Source organism: Heloderma suspectum, chromosome 3 (genome assembly GCF_057233095.1).
Source record: "Heloderma suspectum isolate Gila_16-S chromosome 3, 16-S_ref, whole genome shotgun sequence".
NCBI lineage: Eukaryota > Metazoa > Chordata > Lepidosauria > Squamata > Helodermatidae > Heloderma > Heloderma suspectum.
The window spans coordinates 32882590-32904551 of NC_139460.1; the positions used below are offsets into that span (position 1 = coordinate 32882590).

The window sequence follows — 21962 nt, forward strand, 5'->3', positions numbered from 1 at the left end:
TACATGTAAACCAAACACATACATGAGAGATCTTTAGGTATTGAAATTTGAGCACTTAGGAAAACCTGATACCCACAAAACCTGAGAGTGTCAGAGACAGCAATGAGGTCCTTGAAAGCAATTATTTGTTTTATTAAAGAAGAATTTAGAATGAGGTAAAATCACACATCAGGGGAATTAGAGACATCCATCCAGGGAATTAGTGCATTAACACTGAGAAGGCTAAAGATAACAGGCATTTAAAGTCAGTAGTGAAGCTAGGTACACTGGGATGTATAGAAAATCTCTCTCTCTCTCTCTCTCTCTCTCTGTGTGTGTGTGTGTGTGTGTGTGTGTTCAAAAGAGAACAGTGTTCAAGCAATGTGTGTGTGTGTTCATGAATGTGTGCTCAAAAGAAGAGCATAGTTTTAACTCCTAGAGAGGTGTGTGTGTGTGTATGTGTGTGTAGCTGATCATGAGAAGGGGGAAGAGAAAGAAGTTTCAGCCTGGGATAATTTGAATGGGGGAGAAACAGACTGTTTTCGGGAATTGTGAAAGAGTTCTGGAGGTGGGAGTTAGAGCCATTAGTTGTTAGAAGATGGATTTTTAGGTGTCAGACATTAAAGGAAGAAAGAACACAATGGATTCTCTTCTCCCTCATGACATGAAAAGGGTGGCGATTGATGGATAGTATTTTTGCAGAAATATATTTGGCTGTCACAGGTCCAGGTGAGCAAGATAGCCAGGGGGATTTTGGTGATTGCCAAAATCACCAAAATCACCTTTCTGTCAAAGGTGACAGAAGCCTCATGTAGGTATGTTGACTTACACAATAGGAGTCTTTTTTAGGGTCCCTCAGCTTTAAAAATGTGTTGAATTCTTTGTTTTTCCTTCCATTTGGCTTAAACAAGGTTAGCAGTTAGCGTAAAATATTTCATGGCTGTGGTTGTCCTCCTGAGGCAAGATGTAAAATGTGCAAGTGTTAACACAGAGAAATTAAGGCAATGAGAGCTGGACAGCAAATGGTTTGCAAGGCATCTGCAGCTTCTTTTGGGACATGCAAGGCCTCAATATCCTATGGAACCTGCTTTCCTACTCCTCTCCAAAACCAAAAAAACCATGGTCCCCTTCCAGATACAGACCCCATCTTCTCAAAACAGCAGAATTTGGGAGTGCTTCATAACACTATATATCTATCTCCTAGATGAACTGGCAGGACCTGGAACAGAAATGAACTTTTATGGGAGAAGTGTTAGCTGCTATTCTACCTAACCAGGACAGTTTCAGTTTCCCCCACTGTTTCGGTGTGTTAGTTTTATGATTGTATCATGTAGAATTTATTTTGATTATATTACTTAATTTAGAGGCAATATGCACCCCCAGATATGTAATGGACTTGTTATTTATTGGTATATTATATAACTGCGTAATTTCTTTCCTGTCCTGTTTGGACATATTTACCACTAAAATCTTTGATTTTTTATGATTGATGGTCTGTCCTGCCACTTTCCCATAGTCACGAATGATACCTTAGGTAGATCCCATTTACCACTAGCCAAGGTAAGGACTATATCACTTGCAAATAGGTTTCTTTTCATAGATTGACCATTCACAATTAATCCCTGAATAGAATGACCCTATCTTACTTTATTTGCTAAGAGTTCTATTGCAAGAGCACATAGTAGGGGGGACCTTGGGCATCCCTGTTTTGTCCCCTCCTGAATAGGGAAAGGTATAGAGTCCATGTCATTGCTCCTAATTATTGCTTGATTAGACTGGTACAAAGCCTTTAAGGGCGCAATCCTATGCATGTTTGAACAGAAAAATGTCCTGCAACTTGGCTGGCTGCTGGCTGGGGCATGCTGGGAGTTGTCGGACATTTTCTGCCTAAAGATGCATAGGACTGCACCCCTAATGTTTAAAGAAAACAGGCAGCAGCATCGTGAGTTTTACAATTTACAAATATAAATTTCAGTTCTTAAATATTGAATAATCCACGGCCAAGAAATACATTGTATAATTACCTAATGCTACTTACTTGACCTGGACTGCAAGGAGGTCAAATCAGTCCATCCTAAAGGAAATCAACCCTGAGTGCTCATTGGAAGGACAGATAATGAAGCTGAAGCTCCAATATTTTGGCCACCTAATGCGAAGAGAAAACTCCCTGGAAAAGACCCTGATGCTGGGAAAGACTGAAGGCAAAAGGAGAAGGGGACGGCAGAGGATGAGATGGCTAGATAGCATCACGGATGCAATGAATATGAACTTGAGCACGCTCCGGGAGACAGCGCAGGACAGGAAGGCCTGGCGTGCTATGGTCCATGGGGTCACGAAGAGTCGGACACGACTGAACGACTGAACAACAACAACTTACTTGACGCCTATACTTTCCTTACCACTAGATGGCTCTTTCCAACCAGAACTTTACATTGTACATTATAATTAAGGATGTTGGAGAAATCCGTTTGGGAGATGGAGTTTGGCAGGTTTTCCTAGGCTTGACCATCAGCTCCGAACTATATTTTGGTTCCCATTGCAGTGCCTGACTTTATCTGCAGCAAAGCCGGGCCAGTTCATGGTTTTTTGGGGAATTTTGTGCATTTTTTCCCAGAAGGTTCTGTAATTTGCCAAATTTCTGAGCAATTTGAGCAAATTCGACCATAATTTATGAAAATCAGCTGAAATTTGTGCAAATTGCAGAACTCCCCCCTCCCGCACACAAAAGTCCCCAGAGTTTGGGGAACAGCCCACAGCCCAGTTCGCAGATGCAAAGCAAGTTGTATACACCACAGAACTCCGTCGAGCCAAAAAAGAACCAGATTTCCCAATTATGGATGTCTCTAATTTTAATACATTAATGATAATTACTTCACATGCATATTTTGTCTTCCTCTCCCCATAACATTGGACCTCAAGCATGCGACCCAATTTCACAGATCATTCCCAGTAGTGACAACTTAATTAGCCCCCTAAAACAACAAACTGTCATACTTTATTCTACAGGATTTGCACAAGATCCAAACTGTACAGCAGCACACCATCACTTCAGCCTACAGGGTGGAATCCAACATTGTGCAAGTGGAAGTCCACTCATACAACAGGACTTTCTCCTCCTCCACTCCCCTCTACAGTCCCCTGCATACCTCAAAAATCTGCTCTGGGAATTCCCTCACCCTCTGGAACAGATTTTGAAGTCATGCAGTAGTTTGCAGGGGGGAATCTCCCCCACACCCACAGCTCCACTGATAGAAGCAGTTCCATCAGGGGAATGACAACTGGATTCCACCCTCAGTGACCTCAGGGTTTTTGTGGGGTGACCTAATAATGGCCTAGGTGAGGCCTGCAAAATTTGTAACCCATACAGCTGAATGCAGCCAACTAACCATTCATGGTGGTCTGCTAGGAGCTCAATTAATGTTCTATTTTCTAAGATTACAGAAATAGGGGTGTTTCAAGCATCTCTTAGGCTTGACCAGTATTTACAGGGGGACCAGGGGCACACCCACTACCTTTTGTGATGGCCTCCCAGCTACTCTTTCAGAAGGCTACAGGAGGCATGATTTGTCATCCCCTACTTGTATTCAAGCGCTTCCTTGGCCCCCTTGCTTGGACTGCTCTGTAGTTGGCTGCCTATCTGCCCCTTGCACTTAGTTTGGTAAGATTCTCCCCCTTATCAGTAAAAGTCTCCTGCTACACCCCAAGGTCCCCAGCTGGCTTAGAGTCTATGTACGGTAGCATAGGGGACTTTTCATCCAAGTGAAACAGCCCAACTCCTTTAGAACTTACCTTATATCTGGGCAAATCTCAAGATCTGAAAGGACCCAGTCACCAATGCAAGTACATTCTACAACTCCAGCAAGGGCATCAGCCAGGGCATGACTAAGGGAGGGTTGGGGGAAGTCCAATTCAAATAGCTATCAAGAACCATACAGAGCAGGTCAGAATTCTGATGATTTAGTTTGGAGGCCCTGTAGCAGTGGTCAAATTACAGAGATGGGGGCAGGTCCCTTTGTTCAACTTTTTCGACCGCTTCCTTGGCTACTATTACTAGAAGCTACAGGGAGGGCATGACTGGCCAAAAGTGTGTGTGTGTAGTGGGTGGAGTGTGTCTTTCATTATGAGCCCCATTATTTCCCTTCCCTTTAATTCAAACAACTGGGCTTGGCAAGCTAGCTCAACCTTCCCCAACCTGGTGCTTGTCAGATGTGCTGGACTACAAGTACCAGCATTCCAGACCGTTGGTCATGCTGGTGGGGCTGATGGGAGTTGAGGCTCATGACATCTGGAAGGCACCAGTTTGGGGAAGGCTGAGCTAGCTGGTGAGTTTCAGTTGGCATGAGTCACAAGGTATGCAAGCCTCGATTAAGTGCTCCTCACAATGCGGGAGATACATGAAAGCATCCTACTTGGTGCAATTGCTAGAAGAATTGTTCAGGTATGACGGGGCTGGGGAGTGTGTGGCCCTTCAGACAGGAACATAGGAAGCTGCCGTATACTGACTCAGACCATTGATCCATCTAGCCCAGTATTGTCGTTACTGACTGGCAGCAGCTCTCCAGCGTTTCAGGCAGGATTCCTTCTTTGCCCTACCTGGAGAAGCCAGGGATCGAACCTGGGACCTTCCGCATGCAAAGCAGGTACCCTATCACACTTAGCTATGGCCCCTCCCTGTGCCATAATGCACAAGGGCTATTTTTTTGTTGAGACGGGGGCTACTAGACCCCGGGCTACCTTCTGCATGTGAAAGTATTGACAATTGTAGATGCAGTGGAGAACGCTGCACCAGATTAATTCTTGTCTGCTTGGCAGCTTTTAGACACGCTGGGAATCCCAGTATCGAAGATGTCAAACATTTCAGTGAGGAGATAAAATGTTTCCCCATCTTTTTGCTTCTTCATGCCAGAAGTGCAGAACCTCTTGCAGCCGAAGAAAGTGAGATGGGAATGTACCTATAGATACACAGAAACATAGGCAGCTCTCTTATACCGAGTCAGACCCTGGGTCCATCAAGCCCAGTATTGTCAACACTGACTGGCAGTGGCTCTCCAGTGTTTCAGGCAGGATTCTTTTCTAGCCCTACCTGGAGATGTGGAGGGCTGAATCTGGGACCTTCTGCATGCAAAGCAGGTGCTCTACCGCTGAACTACAGCCCCGGATGTTGTCAGACTCCAGTTCACATCAACCCCAGCCAGCCTGGCTGGTGGGGAGGGAGCTATAGTTCAACAACTCCTGGAGGCTCACACATTCCCCACTGCAGAGGCATGACATGCTGATTCTTGAAAGACGTGTGCGACTTTTAAGGACAAGATATTGACTTGCTGGAGCCAAGAGGAGCTCTTGTGGAATTCATCTTAACTTGATCATAAGATCAGACTGTATAACATTTCAGACAAAAATGAAGGGGGGGGGATGGAATAAGAGTGGGGTGCTGAACCTCTTTCAGCCGAAGGGCTGAATGCAATTCTGGAGAAGCTCTTGGGGGCTGCATTCCACTGGTGGGTGGAGCTGAAGGTGAAGGGATAGGGCAAAAGAGGGGGCCAAAAATACAGAGACACCAGCAAAGTTTAGCTTAAAGCTCTTACTGCCGGTACCTAAGCCTTTGGGAAGCATTTCAACATTTCAGAATGTGAGGAAAGCACAAAAGCCAGGAAACCGCCAGCTGGTGGAGGAGGCGGGGCCAAGGAAAGGGGCATGGTCATCTGGGGAACCCTGGAAGGCTGGCTTTGGCCCCCAGGCCTGAGGTTTCCCACCTCTGGAATAAGATAATAGAGGGCTGTCACTGATTATGTGCAATGACAGACTTTTGACACGGTTACAACGAATCCATTATCTGGCATCCACAAAATGTACTGCACAAGTTCAGTTCTTTGGCAATCGTCCAAATAAGTGGAGAGTGTTTATCTGGTATGTGAATTCTGCTCTGTTCTAAAAATAATGTCTTCTCAGCCTTTAATTAAAGAGTCTGGTTCATGCCAACCAGCACATGATGAATTGCCAGCAGCATTCAGTCTGTCCAAGAAAAAAAAAGTTTGGTGGCCTGGAAGGAAATCACCATGCTATTTCAAGCCCTAAATAATGGAATTTAGAAGTGGCTGTACCCAAACTACTTGACATTGTATCAATACAACTGCTGGAGCAGCGACTTTATGGCTTGGATCCAGACTTAGTCTTGCTGTAATCTCATTGAAATCAATGGGACTTAAGTTAGTAATGACTACCTAGATCCATTGATTTCAATGGGTCTAAAGTATGTCTAACTAAAGTATGTCTAACTATATACCCATTTACCTGAGAGTAAGTCCCACTGAACTCCTTAATTCTGAGGAGACATGCATAGGATTGTACTGATTTTATATATATTTAGATATAAACAATATATTTGTCTGTTCACTCCTCATTAGGAAAATTGTGTAAACAATGCAAACAACTAAAATATTTCCAGTGCAGTGAACAGAACCAGCTGCATGCTGCCACCATTCACTGCTTTCATGCATTTCTCTGCCAGCAAAAACATTCTCAGATTTTTAACATTTGCTATTCATGTCAGATGCATTTCTAAATTTATTATTGCCTGCAAGGAGAAATTCAGTACTTTGGGGATGGGGGGTGGGTGGAATATGTTTGGAACTGCATTTGATTATCTGCCAATATCATCGTATTTTTCTAAATTAATGTTACTTCATTAAAGGCAAGCTTTAAATTACCTTAAGGAAGTTCATGGAAGGAAAGTTTCCCATCTCTTCCACCATGTGCAGCGACTTGTGCCCTCCACCCACCGCGAGGCTCAGGGGCTCTCCTGAACAATGGGCGGAGGTGGCTCCACAGAGGTGAAGGGGGGGGGGTAATATTGGTTCTATAATTAGGCCACAGAAGACCAACACAGGGATAGTTAGGGAGCACTCCCATGGCCCCTAGACATTGTCTGAGGGGCCATAGGAGAGTGGGGATTCCCCCCTCCAAGGTAGGAGGCAGTGCTCCCAACTTGGAAGGGGAAGTCAGACATCCAACCCCCACCTCCTTGCAGCCAGCGCAGAAAGAACTGTGCCAAAGTTAGAAAAGTGCCCTGGTAGAGGGGGAAAAGGGAGCGTTCTGGTGGGCAGGGAGGGGAGGAGACCTGAGAGGCCAGGATATGAGCTATCCTAATTCCAGCCTCCTTCCCTCTCCTTTCAACGCACCGTCACTAGCAGGGGGAAAAAATCTAGCAAAAAACACAGCAGTTGGAGGACAGGGAGGTGAAGATCACCTCCACTGCTCCTCCTGCCCTGCCAGCATCAGCCTGGCAGGGCATTAGATACACAGAAGCCTCTGAGTTCTGCCTACCTCTGACCTAAAACATTTTTTAGTCAGGCATTTTTTTTTTGTGAGCTAACAATGTATATGGGCCTATTTGCAGGGCTACGTAATTCCAGCTTACCTTCAAACTTTTCATAGGTCGCAAGAACACAAAGAGACATCTTGGATTTTGATTCCTTTTTTTTAATAATAAATTGTGCCAGCAGAAGCTTTCGAAAGGCAAATGATAAATAAATAACAGTTAAACTGAGTTCCTGAGGAAGAACCTACCACATGAAAGAATGTCAGATAGATGTAAATATAAAAAACATGGCATTATTATATAAAAAGTAGTAATACTGACTCTTTCATAAACCGCCACAACACAAGCACTGCATACCTCAGAACACTCCTTTCATACAAATGTAAACAAATACACAATCATTTTGTTTAGTTTTAGCCTGATGGATTTACAGGTGTTGTTGCTTTATATATCTAGACGATGGGTAGGATATGATAGGCTAAAATGTTAACGAAGATTATGTGGAATAACATAGGAAAAAAATGAAGCTTCAGATTTAAAAACTTAAAGTAAAGAAAAACACTGTGGAATATTGCCCTCAAATGTTATTGCAATCAATCATTTAAAAATAGGACTGTTAAACTACTCTGAATTAAGCATTTGGAGAGGGGGAAATCTATTTAGGTATATATAGAATATAAATGAAGATAGTTATGGCTTAATTATCTTTAGTATTCCATTATCACTTTGAATAATCCTTACATTAACATAGTTAATAAAAATGCATATTTTAAACAAAATTAAAAAAATTAAAGTATGCTTGCATTTTGATAGAGATGAAGGATTAGGAATCATAATATAACAATAGACCAGTTATAATCAGGGCCAGCATTTGGGTACTTTGTTTAGGTAACCAAGGCTGCAACCCCAGATATATTCACTTCTGTGTATACATGGTTAGGAATAGGATAGGCCTATCTATTTAAATAGGACAGAAAAACTCACAATTCCCAGCAGCCTTGGAACAGTGTCAGTCATTGTTGCCTCAGTGTGATGTTGATAAATGATTGCCATCATCATGTAATCATGTTATCGCAATGTAGGTATCCCAGGAAAATACCTTTGCTATCGTTTCTCTTACACTGTTGTAACAACTGATGTTAGTGCCCATCTGCATATTTTTTAAAAAACTACATGCTTTTACCATGCATGCAGTTTCTGGGCCCCAAAGTAATCACAGAGAAGCAACTAGACATACCAAGATGTGTTGATGTATCTTTTTCATGGTCTCAGGGATTGCCTAAAACAGCTGTGGGCAGCAAAGTAGGTCTCTAAATGTTTTGGACTTCAACTCCCAGCATTCCTGACCATTGGCCATGCTGGCAGGGACTTCTGGGAGCTGAAGTCCAAAACATCTGGATATCTACATTCTGCTTGCTCCTAAACGAATACTCAAGGACAGCTACGTACAGTGGTTTGCCACCATAAGATATAGTCACAATGATGAAAAGATGCATCTGGGACAGACTGCACCTCAATAGCAAGGTACATATTTTGCACATATAATGTCCCATGTTCAGCTCCCAGCATCTCCAAGTAAAGGATCTCAGGTAACAGGGCTTGGAAGACCTCTGCCCAAGAGAGACTGCCAACCAGAGTAGACTGTACTGACTAGGTGGACCCAATAGTCTGGCTCTGCATAAAGGCAGCTTCATATATTCAACACATTCCAGAAATACAGATATATTGTCACTTAATTACCCTTAACATTTCTGCTCTGAAGAGTCCTATAAATTTTAAGGATAAGAAAATAAGGCTCCTGAATCTAATTTAAGGCACAGAGAATTGAAAATTCTTTTTTTCCATACAGACAACAAGTGATAATATTATTGAATACTATATGGCAAGTTTCAAACAACTGAACACTGCATATCATGTGCTCGGTAGGTGGGCCATACATTTGGGCCACAAATTGATTATAAAAGCAATATTTTGCTATTTATCCTTCTTTGGAAGGATAAATATTTTATGAAACAATCAGTTAAACCAACTTCTCCCTTCCCCTATACACACCACCAATCCCTAACCTGAATTAGAGCTTTGTCATTTGTTTTACGCAACACATAACGGTGGCACACAATCATAATAAAAAAACCATCCACACAATACGTTATCAGCACACAAGTTCTGAAGGTCTAAAATTGTAGATCCTCAGTAAAAATGGATACACAGGACCTGCCTGTGAATGGCAAGAAAAAGGTAATTTCAAACAGTAAAACAAAATAATCACAGCCCATGCAACATTCTCCACACACCAGTCACTGTAATCACACCCCGACTGCCACTTGCTCACACTTTGATACACTAAAATTCCAAAATTGTGTTAAAAAGGGAAATAAAGCAGCTTCAAAAATTATGTCAGGTTTTTGAAATGTGGAAACATAGAACTGGTTCATACAACACAACTCTCTACCGTGGCTTAATTTAGCCACGGGGCTGTCGTGTTTTGCCATGGCTTTTTGTGACATGCAAATCCAGGCAGAAGGGGTTCTTTGAGGGCTAGACAAGCCTGAAATAACCCATGACTTGTTTTAGGGATTATTTGAGGGTTGTCTAACCCACAAACAACCCCTGCCACCTGGGTTCACAGAACATGACAATCCATAGCAAATCAGGTGCCCACAGGCACCCAGCACAACACAAGAACCCCCTTGAGTAAATTTAGCCATGGTGGGCTGTCATGATATGTGAACAGGCCCATACTCATAAAGGCTATGGGGTGACTAAAAATGGCGCTGGTAAATTTAGGACATTAGACAGTTCTCTTATTAAACATTATTGCACAGAGACCTTTAATTATACGTTCTTCACTCTTACGCATTTTCCTAAAAATGTGACATAAGTGCGATGGATAAAAATTTTTAAAAGGAGAAAAGAAGAACAGCAGCATGATTTGTCAAAATTAATCCCTATAATTTAGTAGGAAAAACACAACCCTGCTATAAACAAAAATAAGTGCTCTTTGCTCACTTAAAATAAAAAAATAGCACAATGCTGTGGAAGCTTGTCAATGCTCAAAGTATGGAACGCTGATCCAGAAAGAAAAGTTGGTTAAGAAGGGCAACACATCGACCCTTGGAAATTATGGTGAAAATCTGGATTTCAAGTTCACTCATCAACATATTTACAGTTTTAAACGGACTAAAATCAGAACCAGCTTGCATTTAGAGCCTTGCTTGCAAGCCTTTGTCTCTCCAGACTTGTATTAACCTCAACTGGCATTTATGTCAACTAAAGACTATATATGGAAGACCCTAAATTTATGAGCAAAGTGTTAGGTTTTGTTTTACACATATACAGGTTGACAGGCTCCAGTCTGATCCAGCCCATCTTTGCTTTCTACATCAGAGTTCTCAGACTGGCTTACTTCTACCCCAGAAGGCTTTGGGTATCTGAATGGGTATCCGTTGTCATCAAAGAACCTTCGGAAAGTGAACTCATAGAAGGCATGTTCTGTATGTTTGCCGCTGGAAGAGGTCTGTGGGTCCCACGCCCTGGTGCTATCTTCACTAGCATCATCCGAAGGACCATCTTCCTCAACCGGATCGAAATTGGAAGTGTCCATTGGATGGCTGATCTTTGGGACGTAGGGAGCTGCCTGCCTGCGGATATCAGTGGAGAAGTCTATGGAGTCCAAGAAAGGGTGAACCTTGATATCATCTGCTCCATTTCTTCCAAGCCGCTCTTCAGCAGCGCAACACAGTTTTGTGATAAGGTCACTTGCTTCAGGGCTTAGTTTGATCTGGGAGGGAATGTGCAGTGTATTCTCCCAGTTTATCACCTGAAATATGCAGTTAGAAATATGCAGTTAGCATCCAAAAATATTCCTCCTGAAATGCAAAACTTCCAGATATAAAACAGGTTTGCTGCGAATAACAACCGGATTGCTGGTCCCAATGATAATTCCGCTTCTTGTACTTCCTACACATCATCTCTCTTGCAACAAATAGATTAGGCTGAGGAAGCAGTTAGCTCAGTCTTCCCCAACCTGGTGCCCTCCAGATGTGATAGACTACAAATCCCAACATCCCCCAGCTAGCCTAGAACCTGTGAAAACAATACCACAATCTTGCTCTCTCTCCACCAGGATAGGATCTGTGATCTATCCAGTGAAATATTCTGCTAAGGGTCCACAATTTTGGGGGTACTGCTACATACCCCAAAATTAATTAGCATAGGGGGCAAAAGGTATTCTAACCAATGTAAGAGTATGAGTTATTTCAAGGATTTCCCCTCCAGAACTCTTGAGTTACTGGACATTCTGTCTACATGTGGATAGAGAGCTTCGGCTATTGGGTGGTATAGAAATGAAATAAATAATAAACAAATAAATAAAAATAATTTGCATTATGTGCTAAACAGCATTAAGATGAATTAAGAATATTAAATTTATTTAATGTCGAAGAAAATGATATAAATGCTATCCATGGAGCATCTTAAAATTATTTTCTCTCAGAAAAGTAGATAATCTTACTCCTTCTGATATACCAGGCAGAATCCAATGATTGCACAAACTCACATAGCACTAGTGGAGCTCCGCTGAATCTTTCTGTTGCACAAGCGGATGCAGAAGCAGAATGAGCAACAGGTTGCACAATGGGGCACACAAGAGTTATCCACAATTGGCTGCACAAGCATAATCCACAACCGCTTGCACAACCGCACTTGCAAAAACCTAACTTTAGTTGGATTTTGCTCTTACACATAGTTAGAACCATTCATTACTCCATTTTGCCTTTTCTCCTTTGCTGAGGCTTCTTGTCGCATCAATAAGCTATACTTTAGATAGAATTGCTTTAAATGGACTTAACAAATCAAGAGGTTTCTCTAAAGGAAGGTTTCTGTAAAAGAATTAAATTCATATTGATAAATCACACCCTAACAACGGATCTATCACCTGTGGCAGCCTTCCCCAAGATACGCCTTTGGTCTGATCCAGCAGGGCTCCTCTTACCTTCTTATGTTATATTGTTATGTAGGGAATGGAACTATGAGTCAATTAGAAGAAATTTGCCAATAGATGAAAGGAGAGAGAGACCCTATCTGTATTATTTATTTATTTACATTTATATCCCACCTTTCTTCCACTGTGGAACTCAAGGTGGCTACACGTGGTTCTCAGGTGGTCTCCTTCCAAGCACTGGCCAGACCCAGACTTGCTTAGCTTCAGCAAGGTGGCTGCCTCATGTGCCTTCAGACTATACCCTGGAACCAGTATAACAATGGTCATGATGGCTGGGAATTATGGAGCCTCAAGTTCACCACATCTGGAGGGCACCTGGTTGGAGAAGGCTGACCTACTGTATCTGAAAGAACTTATACAGAGAGGGTCTCTCTCCTTCCATCTCTTGGCAAATTTCTTCTAATTGACTCATAGTTCCATTCCCTACATAATAACATAACATAAGAAGGTAAGAGGAGCCTTGCTGGATCAGACCAAAGGCCTATCTAATCCAGCATTCTGTTCCCATGGCAGCCAACCAGATGCCTGTGGGAAGCACCCACAAGCAGGAAATGAATGTAACAGCACCCTCCCATTCATGTTCCTCAGCAACTGGTGTTTAGAGGCAAACTGCCTCTGCTACTGATTAGCAATTGACTAGTAATTATCGATAGCCTCATCCTCCATCTAGTCCCCTTTTGAAGTCATCCAAATTGGCAGTCATTACTACATCCTGTGGTAGTAAATTCCATCGTATAATTATGCACTGTGTGACGAAGTACTTTCTTTTGTCTGTCCTGATTCTCCTACTGTTCAACTTCATTGGATGACCATGGGTTGTTCTAGGGTTATCCAAGGGTTGTTTAATGCTCAGTAACGCACAGCACTTGGATTTGCATGACATGACAAGCTATGGTGTGCCCCTGCTGCAGCTTGCGTAGTCATAATGGCAGCTGGGGCACATCTTGGAGCCCCATGGGTTAATTAACTCACGGTGGCTTATCATGATTTGCAAACTCAGTCAATATCTTACCGAAATGTAACTGCAAATTAAGGTTAGATTTATCATTTGAAGCGACTGAGGAAAGGGGGGAGGGCACAAAGAGATGGGTTTTGATTTAATATTTTCCCTGAACTGCACAATTAATATTAGTCTGTTTCCAAGCCCAATTCCAAGTGCTGGTGTTGAACTTTAAAGCCCTAAATGGCTTGGGAACATCTCCTCCCATATGTACTTGCTAGGTTATCTTCAAAGGTCCTCCTTCAGGTGCCTTCGACAAAGGAAGTTAGGTGTCTGACTAGAAGAGAGAGGGCCTTCTCAGTGGTCACTCCCTGTTGCTGAAATGTCCTCCCCAGAACACTCTCCTGTCACCTACACTATTGTCTTTTCCGCACTAGGCAAATACCTTTCTTTTCTCCCAGGCATTTTAAAGACTTAGGGTTGGTTCCAGAATCTGCCTTCCACAAGAGGAAGGACTCCACTCGCGGAAGGTCCCTTTGCCTGATTTTTTGAGATCCCCCCTTCCCCAGAAACCACAGCTCACCACATTCAGCAGCATCTCCTGAGTATTTTCAGGGGGCTGAAGGGTCTCCTGTGGGAAGGAGGGGGCAGGGAATTCCACTTCCACAAGCGGAGTTGAGCCAGTATAAACCTGGATCCAGCCCTTGGTTTTTAGATTGGGGGGGGGGGATGATGATGAATATATATATTCATCTATCGCTGTGCTGTTTGTCATTTTGAATTGTATCTTATTCTTTAAAATATTTGTATAGTATTTTGTTCTTTTTAAAAAAAAGGTGCCCCCAACCAGTGGTGTCCGACTCTAGGGTGCAGTGCTCATCCCCGTTTCTAAGCCGAAGAGCCAGCGCTGTCCGAAGACGCTTCCGTGGTCATGTGGCCGGCATGACTGAACACCGAGGTGCACAGAACGCTGTTACCTTTCCCGCCGAGGCGGTACCTATTTATCTACTTGCAATTTCTTGCTTTCGAACTGCTAGGTTGGCAGGAGCTGGGACTGAAGACGGGAGCTCACTCCGTCACACAGCTCTCAGGTCTCGAACTGCTCACCTACCGACCTTCCAGTCTGCAGTTCAGCGTCTTAACCACTAAGCCACCGCAGCCCTTTTAACTGTTTGTAATTCCACCCAGAGAATACTTGTTATTGGGCGTATTAAAATGTATACCGTAACAATCAATTGGGAGAGAATTTACCTTCAGCTGGGTCTCTGTGGGATTAGGAGCCAGAAAGGGAGGCTGTCCCACGAGCATCTCAAAGAGAATGACACCAACACTCCACCAGTCACAAAGCTGAGTGTATCCTGGAAGGTAAGCAGGAGAAATAAGTTATCTGGTTGGTGAGAGCAGTACAGAATTCCTGTTGTCTTTTGAAGACAAAAACCATTCAGATTTAAAAAAAAAAAAAAAAAAAGCCCTGACCATATATAAATTCATAGTGTTATCTCAGGAGAATGAATTGTAGCCCCCACAAACTTAAATGACTGAAAAATCTGCTTCATGTGCCTTCCTGATGGCTGACCTAGTTTCTGCCACTGAAAGCAAAGTGAATAGTCAAGTATCCTCAGAGTATTTTGTTCACTGCGTATTGAAGGAAATCCAAAATGAGAAGTCTGAACTTTCCATCATAACGCTTAGGTAGATTTAGGGCACAATCCTATGTAGGTTTAGACAGAGAAAAGGCCTACAATTCCCAGCATTCCCCAGCCAGCCATCCTGGCTGGGGAATGCTGGGAGTTGTAGGCCTTTTCTCTGTCTAAACCTGCATAGGATTGTGCCCCTAGGCTGCAGTTTTAAACACTCTTACCAGGGAGTAAACCCCATTAAACAAAGTGGGATTTACTTCTGAGTAAAAATGCATAGGAGTGTACTGTTTGTAGTACTTCTGCTGTGTTGGGGGTGTTACACATTTGTGTTACACCCAGTGCATGGTGCAGAAAAAGAACTTCTGCCTGTACTTCGCTTAGTGTTTTCACTTGTCACATATTTATGATTTAAAAAACTCCAAGGTTCAAACAGAGAGAGATGGGGTTGGCATCAAGGGTAGGCATGGTTGGGCACATGCCAAGGACACAAACCCCAGCAGCGGTCCACTGACAAGGAGCTGCTCCTCCTCTTCACTGCAACCTACTTATTCTATTTACTTGCTTCTTGCTCTGGCCCAGACAACAGAGGTGGTGAAAAGGAGAAGCAGTAGATGCTTGGTTAACAAGCAGAGAGCAAGTAGGCAGTGGCAAGTAGTAGCAATGATGAGAAAGAGGAGCAATAGCAGCTAATGACAATGATGGTGAGAATGTAAACTCACTGAGGGAGGGAGCCCATTGAGGGTGTCTCGCCCAAGGGCCCCCCAAAACCTGGAACTGGCATTGCAGACAGACACTGAATTCCTGCAACTCTGTCTCCCACTTGCTGTTGTTGCCCACCAGTAGAGTATTTGGGCACCTCACATCTCTAAGGGCAAAGAGTATATTGATTCAGTGGCTGGACAGCATGGTTACGTTTCTATAGGAGAAATAGATGCAAAACTTTCAAAGCTGTCAACCTCAAGCTTTCCTCATGACATTAATAGAAAATAGGAGTTAAACTATATGTTAGCCTTCATCTAACAGAGGTAGGAATCTTCTACCTTTACGGAGCAGAACTTCTGGTGCAATATAATTGGGGGTTCCAACTAATGAATGGGCTAAACATCTCTGATGTTGCTTTTTAGCTCTCTGCTCCAAGGTCTTCAGCCTGTCTCCGCATCTACAGTTAGACACGTCATCCCAAAGATCGCTGGGCTCCATGCTGTCCTGCCTGATGTGGCTCCCTTTCAATAAAGAGGAAAACAAAAAGGAAACAAACATGATTACCTGAAAGAACTTACATTACTCGTTCCCAGAAACAAAATAAGCACCACTCACTATGTTTTGCTTTGAACTGCAATATTCTGAGATGTGTATCATGCAGTTTGTCGTGACTCGTGTCTCCATTTTTCTCATGTGTAACATCTTGATAATTTAATATTGAAAGTATTTCTAAAAATCTTAGTAGCTGTAAGAGATCTCCAGTATTTTAGCTCCTTACTGGAAGACAAGAAATTCAGCTGTGGGGCATCAGGAACTAGCACAAACAGTGACTACATGTTGTATGGAGTTTTTGGTGATTGCGCATATTTATGGACACTCTGTTTATAAGTAGTCTGGCCTTGACTACTGTAGTGGACTCCTCTCTGGTCTGCTGCTGTCATACCTCAGCCCCCCTCATCTCTATCCAAAACTCTGCTACTAAAATCACTCCCCTCTCTCTTTGCTCTGATTATGAAATGCCCCTCCTTAAATTGCTACATCAGGGTTGGGCAACTTCCATGGGTCTGGGGACCATTTTTCCTTCCAGACCTCTGCAGTGCGCCAGTCAAATTTAGCTAATTTACAAGCTAAGTATAATCCTTTAGGGTCTTCGTAGTGGCTATGGATGCTATTTTTTTAAAAATCTTTTAAAAAAATGGGTGGGCACCAGGGGTTGGGCGGGCCATATGCAGCCCACAGGCTGCACACTGTCCGTCCCTAGCCTGCATTGACTTTAGGTCTACCCCATGCCCTTGCTTTTAAAGCTGTCCTTGACCTTGTCCCCGTTATCTCTCTGCTCTTGTACCCCAAAATATCCCTGCCCATGACAGTGGCTCCTCCAGCTCCATCACCCTTAGCTGACTGAAGATTTCCTGGATCCCTTAAGAGACTCTGCTTTTTCTCCCATGCTGCCCCATATGCTTAGAACTGCCTCTCACGATCCCAGCACGATGCCAACTCTCTTATGTCCTCCAAGCATCTCCTCAAAACCCACCTTTGCCATGTTTTTATTTTTAAATGTTTTAATTGTATGTTTGATTTTGCATTGGTAGCTGAAGGACAGGATATGAATACAATTCATAAATAAAGTCTTTGGCACAACCCCTTATCCTCTACTCAGTGCTGTAACTAACCCTAAGTATGTGTCACTAAAATGAACACACATCCTTCCCCTGTTTACATCTACTGTTATCCCCTTTTCCTCCTTCTGTCTCCCTTGCATTGGGAGAGGGCCATAACTCAGTGGTAGAGCACATGTTTTGCATCCAGAAGGCCCCGAGTCTGATCCCTGTCATCTCCAGGCAGGGCTGGGAAAACTCCTGCCTGAAACCTTGGAGAGCCACTGCCAGTCAGTATTGACAGTACTGGGCTACAGTAAATGGACCACTATAAGGCAGCTTCCTATGAATTTAGATTTGTAAATTCTTCAGGACTATTACCTTGTTGGCTGCAAAGTGATGAAGAAAATAGCAACAACTTCAAAATTTTAACCACTGTGAACCACCCAGAGAGCTTCGGCTATTGGGCAACATAGAAATGTAATTTTAAAAAAAGTATTATCATCATCATCAACATCATCTCCCACCCCAATGCCCATAAGCACCATACCTTTCTGATAATATTTTGAGTTGTGTGTCCATCTGAATCCAGTGCAGAGGCCAAAGTCAGTCAGTTTGATGTGTCCATCAAGATCAATCAGAATGTTATCAGGTTTGATGTCTCTATGGATAAACCCCATTTTGTGCACACTCTCTATGGCTAATGTGAGTTCAGCAATGTAAAACCGAGCTAGCTTTTCCGGAAAGACCTCCATCCGGATCAACAAGCTCATCATGTCTCCACCAGGGATGTAGTCCATCACGAAATAAAGGTTCTCTTTGTCTTGGAAGGAGTAATAGAGCTTAACTACCCATTCATTGTCTGCTTCTGCAAGGATATCCCTCTCTGCCTTGACATGAGCCACTTGGTTACGATTCAGCACGTCTTTTTTCCTCAGGGTTTTCATGGCGTACAGAGCATGAGTGTCCACTTTGCAGGCAAGGCAGACTTCCCCAAAAGCACCAATGCCCAGAGTCTTGATTTTTACAAACATAGATTTGTCCATTTTGGCTCTCTTAAGCCTATTGTAGTTGGACTCCTTTTGGTACAGAATCTTCCTCATTTGCTCTTGCTCTGTTTCACAAAGTCCAGCCTTGATAAGAATTGTGTGGAAGAGGGCAGGGAAGATGAGAGAGAGAAAGAGAGATAGAAGAGAACCATCAATAGAGTCAGGATCACCACATAATTGTCAGAAAGCTATACAAACGCATCAGCTAGGAAGAATTTTAAATGAGTGAGGTATTTTTGTTTGATCTCAGCCTCTAAGTCAGCGTTCCCCAACCTGGTGTCCTCCAAATATCTCAGACTACAACTCCCATCATCCCCAGCCAGAACAAAAATACTCTGAAAGGCACCAAGTCAGGGAAAGCGGCTCTAAATATTTAAACACAGCACATGCAGGTTGCATTTGGGTCTAGTACTTTAATTTGATATATAACCGGAGCCCTCTTCAGACATTTCCCTCATGCGTTGGACCAATGAGGTGGCAGCGGGGCCGCACTGAGTATCCAACTGGCATCTGCGTGTACAGTGTGAATATCTGCAGGAAGGGGGCCTTTGTGTGCACTTCTTGGTGTGAGCACGGGGCATCTCTACACCAGCCTAAAATCCTGCATTTAAAACGGGGCTTTTGGCTTCCATTTTAAATGCAGGATCAAGACGGACTCCCTTTACATGTTCTTCCTTTCCCCAGCCCCTTTCCTCCCTTATCTGAGTCTTCAATATGTTTCATTATACAGCCACTAGATGGCATTGTGGTCTAGCTCCTCTTATTGCAGGTTTTCCTTTTTCACAGAGGGAACTCAAGCCCGGTAATTTGACAGCTCATTATTTCTGATCTTTTAAAAAATGGAAGGTCATTTAGTGCAGGAGATGCCCTGGAGATTAATGGCATCCTCTAAAGGGCCCACAAAATTCTGTGAGTAACCAATCTCAATAGCAGGATAAAAGCTCAGTAACCCATAATGTCAGGGGAGGGGTGAGTCAGCACAGCCCTGCTCCCCCCCCCCCGCTCACAAGTTGCTCCAAAGGGTACTGAGGAGGTCTGAGGGCCACATTCATTTCATGCTTTTGCATTCACAGGCATAAAGTCTGGTATCAGGCTTAGTATCATGAGAATCTACACTCTCTTTTTCTCTTTAAAGGCATGTTAAATAGCCTACAGTTCAAGGAAGATAATGTTGAAAAATCTGCAGGTAATCCTTTTTGAGTTTTTTTGAATATATTTTATTTATTTATTTATTTTATCTTTATAAACACTACCAGAATTACCAACAACCTACTCAGTACTTCAATTCTCATCCATACAATATTTTAGCTAGGACACCATAATAACAGAAAGAGAAGAAAGAAAGGAAGGAAAAAAGAAAAATAAACTCCAACATCTCCCAACCTCCAATGGCATTCTATTTTAAAAAACTATATCTATTATACAATCTTACAATTTAGTAAAACAATCTTTTATATAAATGCAATAGTTCTACAATACATTCCCAAAAGCTTGAATATTAGTAGTAGTAGTAGTAATAATAATAATAATAATAATAATGATAAGAGAGAGTATAGTATTGTATAATAATAAAACTCTATAATAATAAATAAGAAAAAAATAATCTGCAGGTAATCCTTGATAAAATCTCAGAAGGCAAAGGGGGCCGAGCACATCATAACTTTCTGCTCCTCTCTCCATGATTGGAAAAATGTTTCAGGGGGTTGGGGTGGAGAGAGAGAAGACACACAACTGTATACCTAGCACCATATCAAAGTTCTAGAAGTGTAGAAAGGAATTTTTGTGAACCGCCCAGAGACCTTCGGCTATTGGGCGGTATAGAAATGAAATAAATAAATAAATAAATAATCTCTGCTGTTTTTGGTTTTGGATGAAATTATGATGCTACAGCCAGTAGTGTGAAACATTTGTAAATCTATACAATGTTAGATACAGAGGGTTGTCTTGTGCAACTGAAGTCACCTCAGTATATTAGCTTTTATGAAAACAGAAACACATACACATATATAATTACCTTGGCCATTTCTTGTTCCAACTGCAGCCGACGATTAATTTTCTGCTGGTAGGTCTTTATGACATTCTCCACATGCTGCTCCATGTAGAATTTAAAGGCAAATGGTGAGTAACTCTTAATTCGGGACTCTCTTTTTTCTTCGTCTTTGCCATTCTTCCGCACTGGCACCGGGGATGTCTGGATCTGTTTTTTATCCTTGCCCAGTTTTTCCGCCTTTGCCGTTTTAATTTTGTTGTTCCTTTCCGCATTTTCCTCAGCTTTGTTGCCTGCCGAGTTTGGGACTCCCCGAATCGTCTGCTCCATTCCGGTACGTAAGCAGCTGATATCAAACTGCTCAGAACTACTGGGTAGCAGCAAATGCTTAGGATAGGGTGGTGGCGGACACCTGAGCTCCTGATTGCTATAGTCAACATCTAATTGATAGTTTGCTCCTCCAACAGCAAGGTGGTGCTGTTCAATCATTCCTAAGCCATCCACAGCTGAAGACTGTGCCGGTAACCAGCCAGGATGAGCAGGGCCTACAGCAGTCTGAGGTTCAGGCCTCATCACTCTTGTGCTCTTCACTGGTTGGAGAATATGAGCAGATGTGACCGCTGTGATGGTATTTGGAGAAGTAATGGAAGCATCTGCTTTGCCCGGAGGAGTCTGTCTCATGGTTACTGGCATCTGCTGTTGATGGTTGTTAAAAGAATTGGTTCTGCTTGGGACACAGGCATCTGGCCTGAAGGGAACATGCTGCCGGGGAGATGCTTCCAATGCCGGGTTCTGTAATGAATCGCGACGGGATGAGGAGGAGGAGGAAGAGGAAGAGGTGGCTTGCCACTGCTGAACTTGAGGGTTATTCATATCGTACAGGTCCAAGTTCAGGCTGTTTCTAGACGGCGTTAACAGGCCCTGTGGCAGGCTGTCTGGAAATTCGTTCGTAAATGCTGGGCCTCTGGTGAGCACATGCACTGGATGAGAGGATGGGATAGGTTGCTTGTGATGAGTGTGCGGCATATACAGGTTTGCTGGGGCCTGCTGGAACCCGTGGCCCGGATTACTCTGAGCAACCGTTCCTTTATTTGGAAGGCTCGGATACCCTCCCTCCTGCTGCAGCTTGTTTTGAAAAGACTGGCTCCGCTGAATTCCATAGCCAAGAGCGTCACCCTGCACCATCACAGGCGGCCTGCTGTAGTGTGGGCTGCTTGAGCCATGGCTGCCTTGGAGCTGCAAAGCTTGACTGCTGTGTCCAGCCACTGAGTAGTTAATCACTGAGGAATCCATGTTAACAGGATACGTTTTCTGCTGATGACCACCTGTTGTGTTGTGGGAGCCTAAGCCAGTCGGCCTTTGTATTGGAGCGTTCATGGTTGCAGACGGTGAAGCAGAGAGTAAGTAGTCCATATACGGCCTAGAAACGTCACTGAGCATGTTAGCAGCTTCTGCCCCAAAGCCCGTCCCTTCATAAACTGGGTTGCTAATCGGGTGATAGGATGGAAACGATTCGCTGGATCCTTCACAACTTGGCCTACGGCTCACACTGTTTGGCATAAGACCCTTTCCTATGGGGAGATAACGGATGGGGTAATGCGAGGAAACCATTCATGTGAATAAATGCTGTTGTATTGTTCTTTCACACACATAACGCATACAACCCTGAGTTACCATACTAGGTGGTCAAATTGCTGTTCCTGGCAGGTTCAAGTGTTGGTTTTCCATTTCCACCAAATCAGAAATG

General features: G+C 43.2%; 1 protein-coding gene across 4 annotated transcripts in view; it reads right to left on the reverse strand.

Moving 5' to 3' along the window:
* Positions 1-7439: 7439 nt before the first annotated feature.
* LATS2 (large tumor suppressor kinase 2) overlaps positions 7440-21962 on the reverse strand; it is a 76292-nt gene continuing 61769 nt past the window's right edge. For 3 of the 4 annotated variants that reach the window (XM_084842847.1, XM_084842849.1, XM_084842848.1), the window contains 5 exons: positions 20243-21786; positions 17730-18312; positions 15920-16102; positions 14491-14597; positions 7440-11117 (listed from right to left, as the gene is read on the reverse strand). In XM_084842847.1, coding sequence (XP_084698973.1) covers positions 10623-11117; positions 14491-14597; positions 15920-16102; positions 17730-18312; positions 20243-21786 — 2912 coding nt within the window. In that variant the 3' untranslated portion in view covers positions 7440-10622. Of the gene's footprint in view, positions 11118-14490; positions 14598-15707; positions 15796-15919; positions 16103-17729; positions 18313-20242; positions 21787-21962 lie in introns of those variants that run through there. The other variant, XM_084842850.1, reaches the window with a different exon arrangement.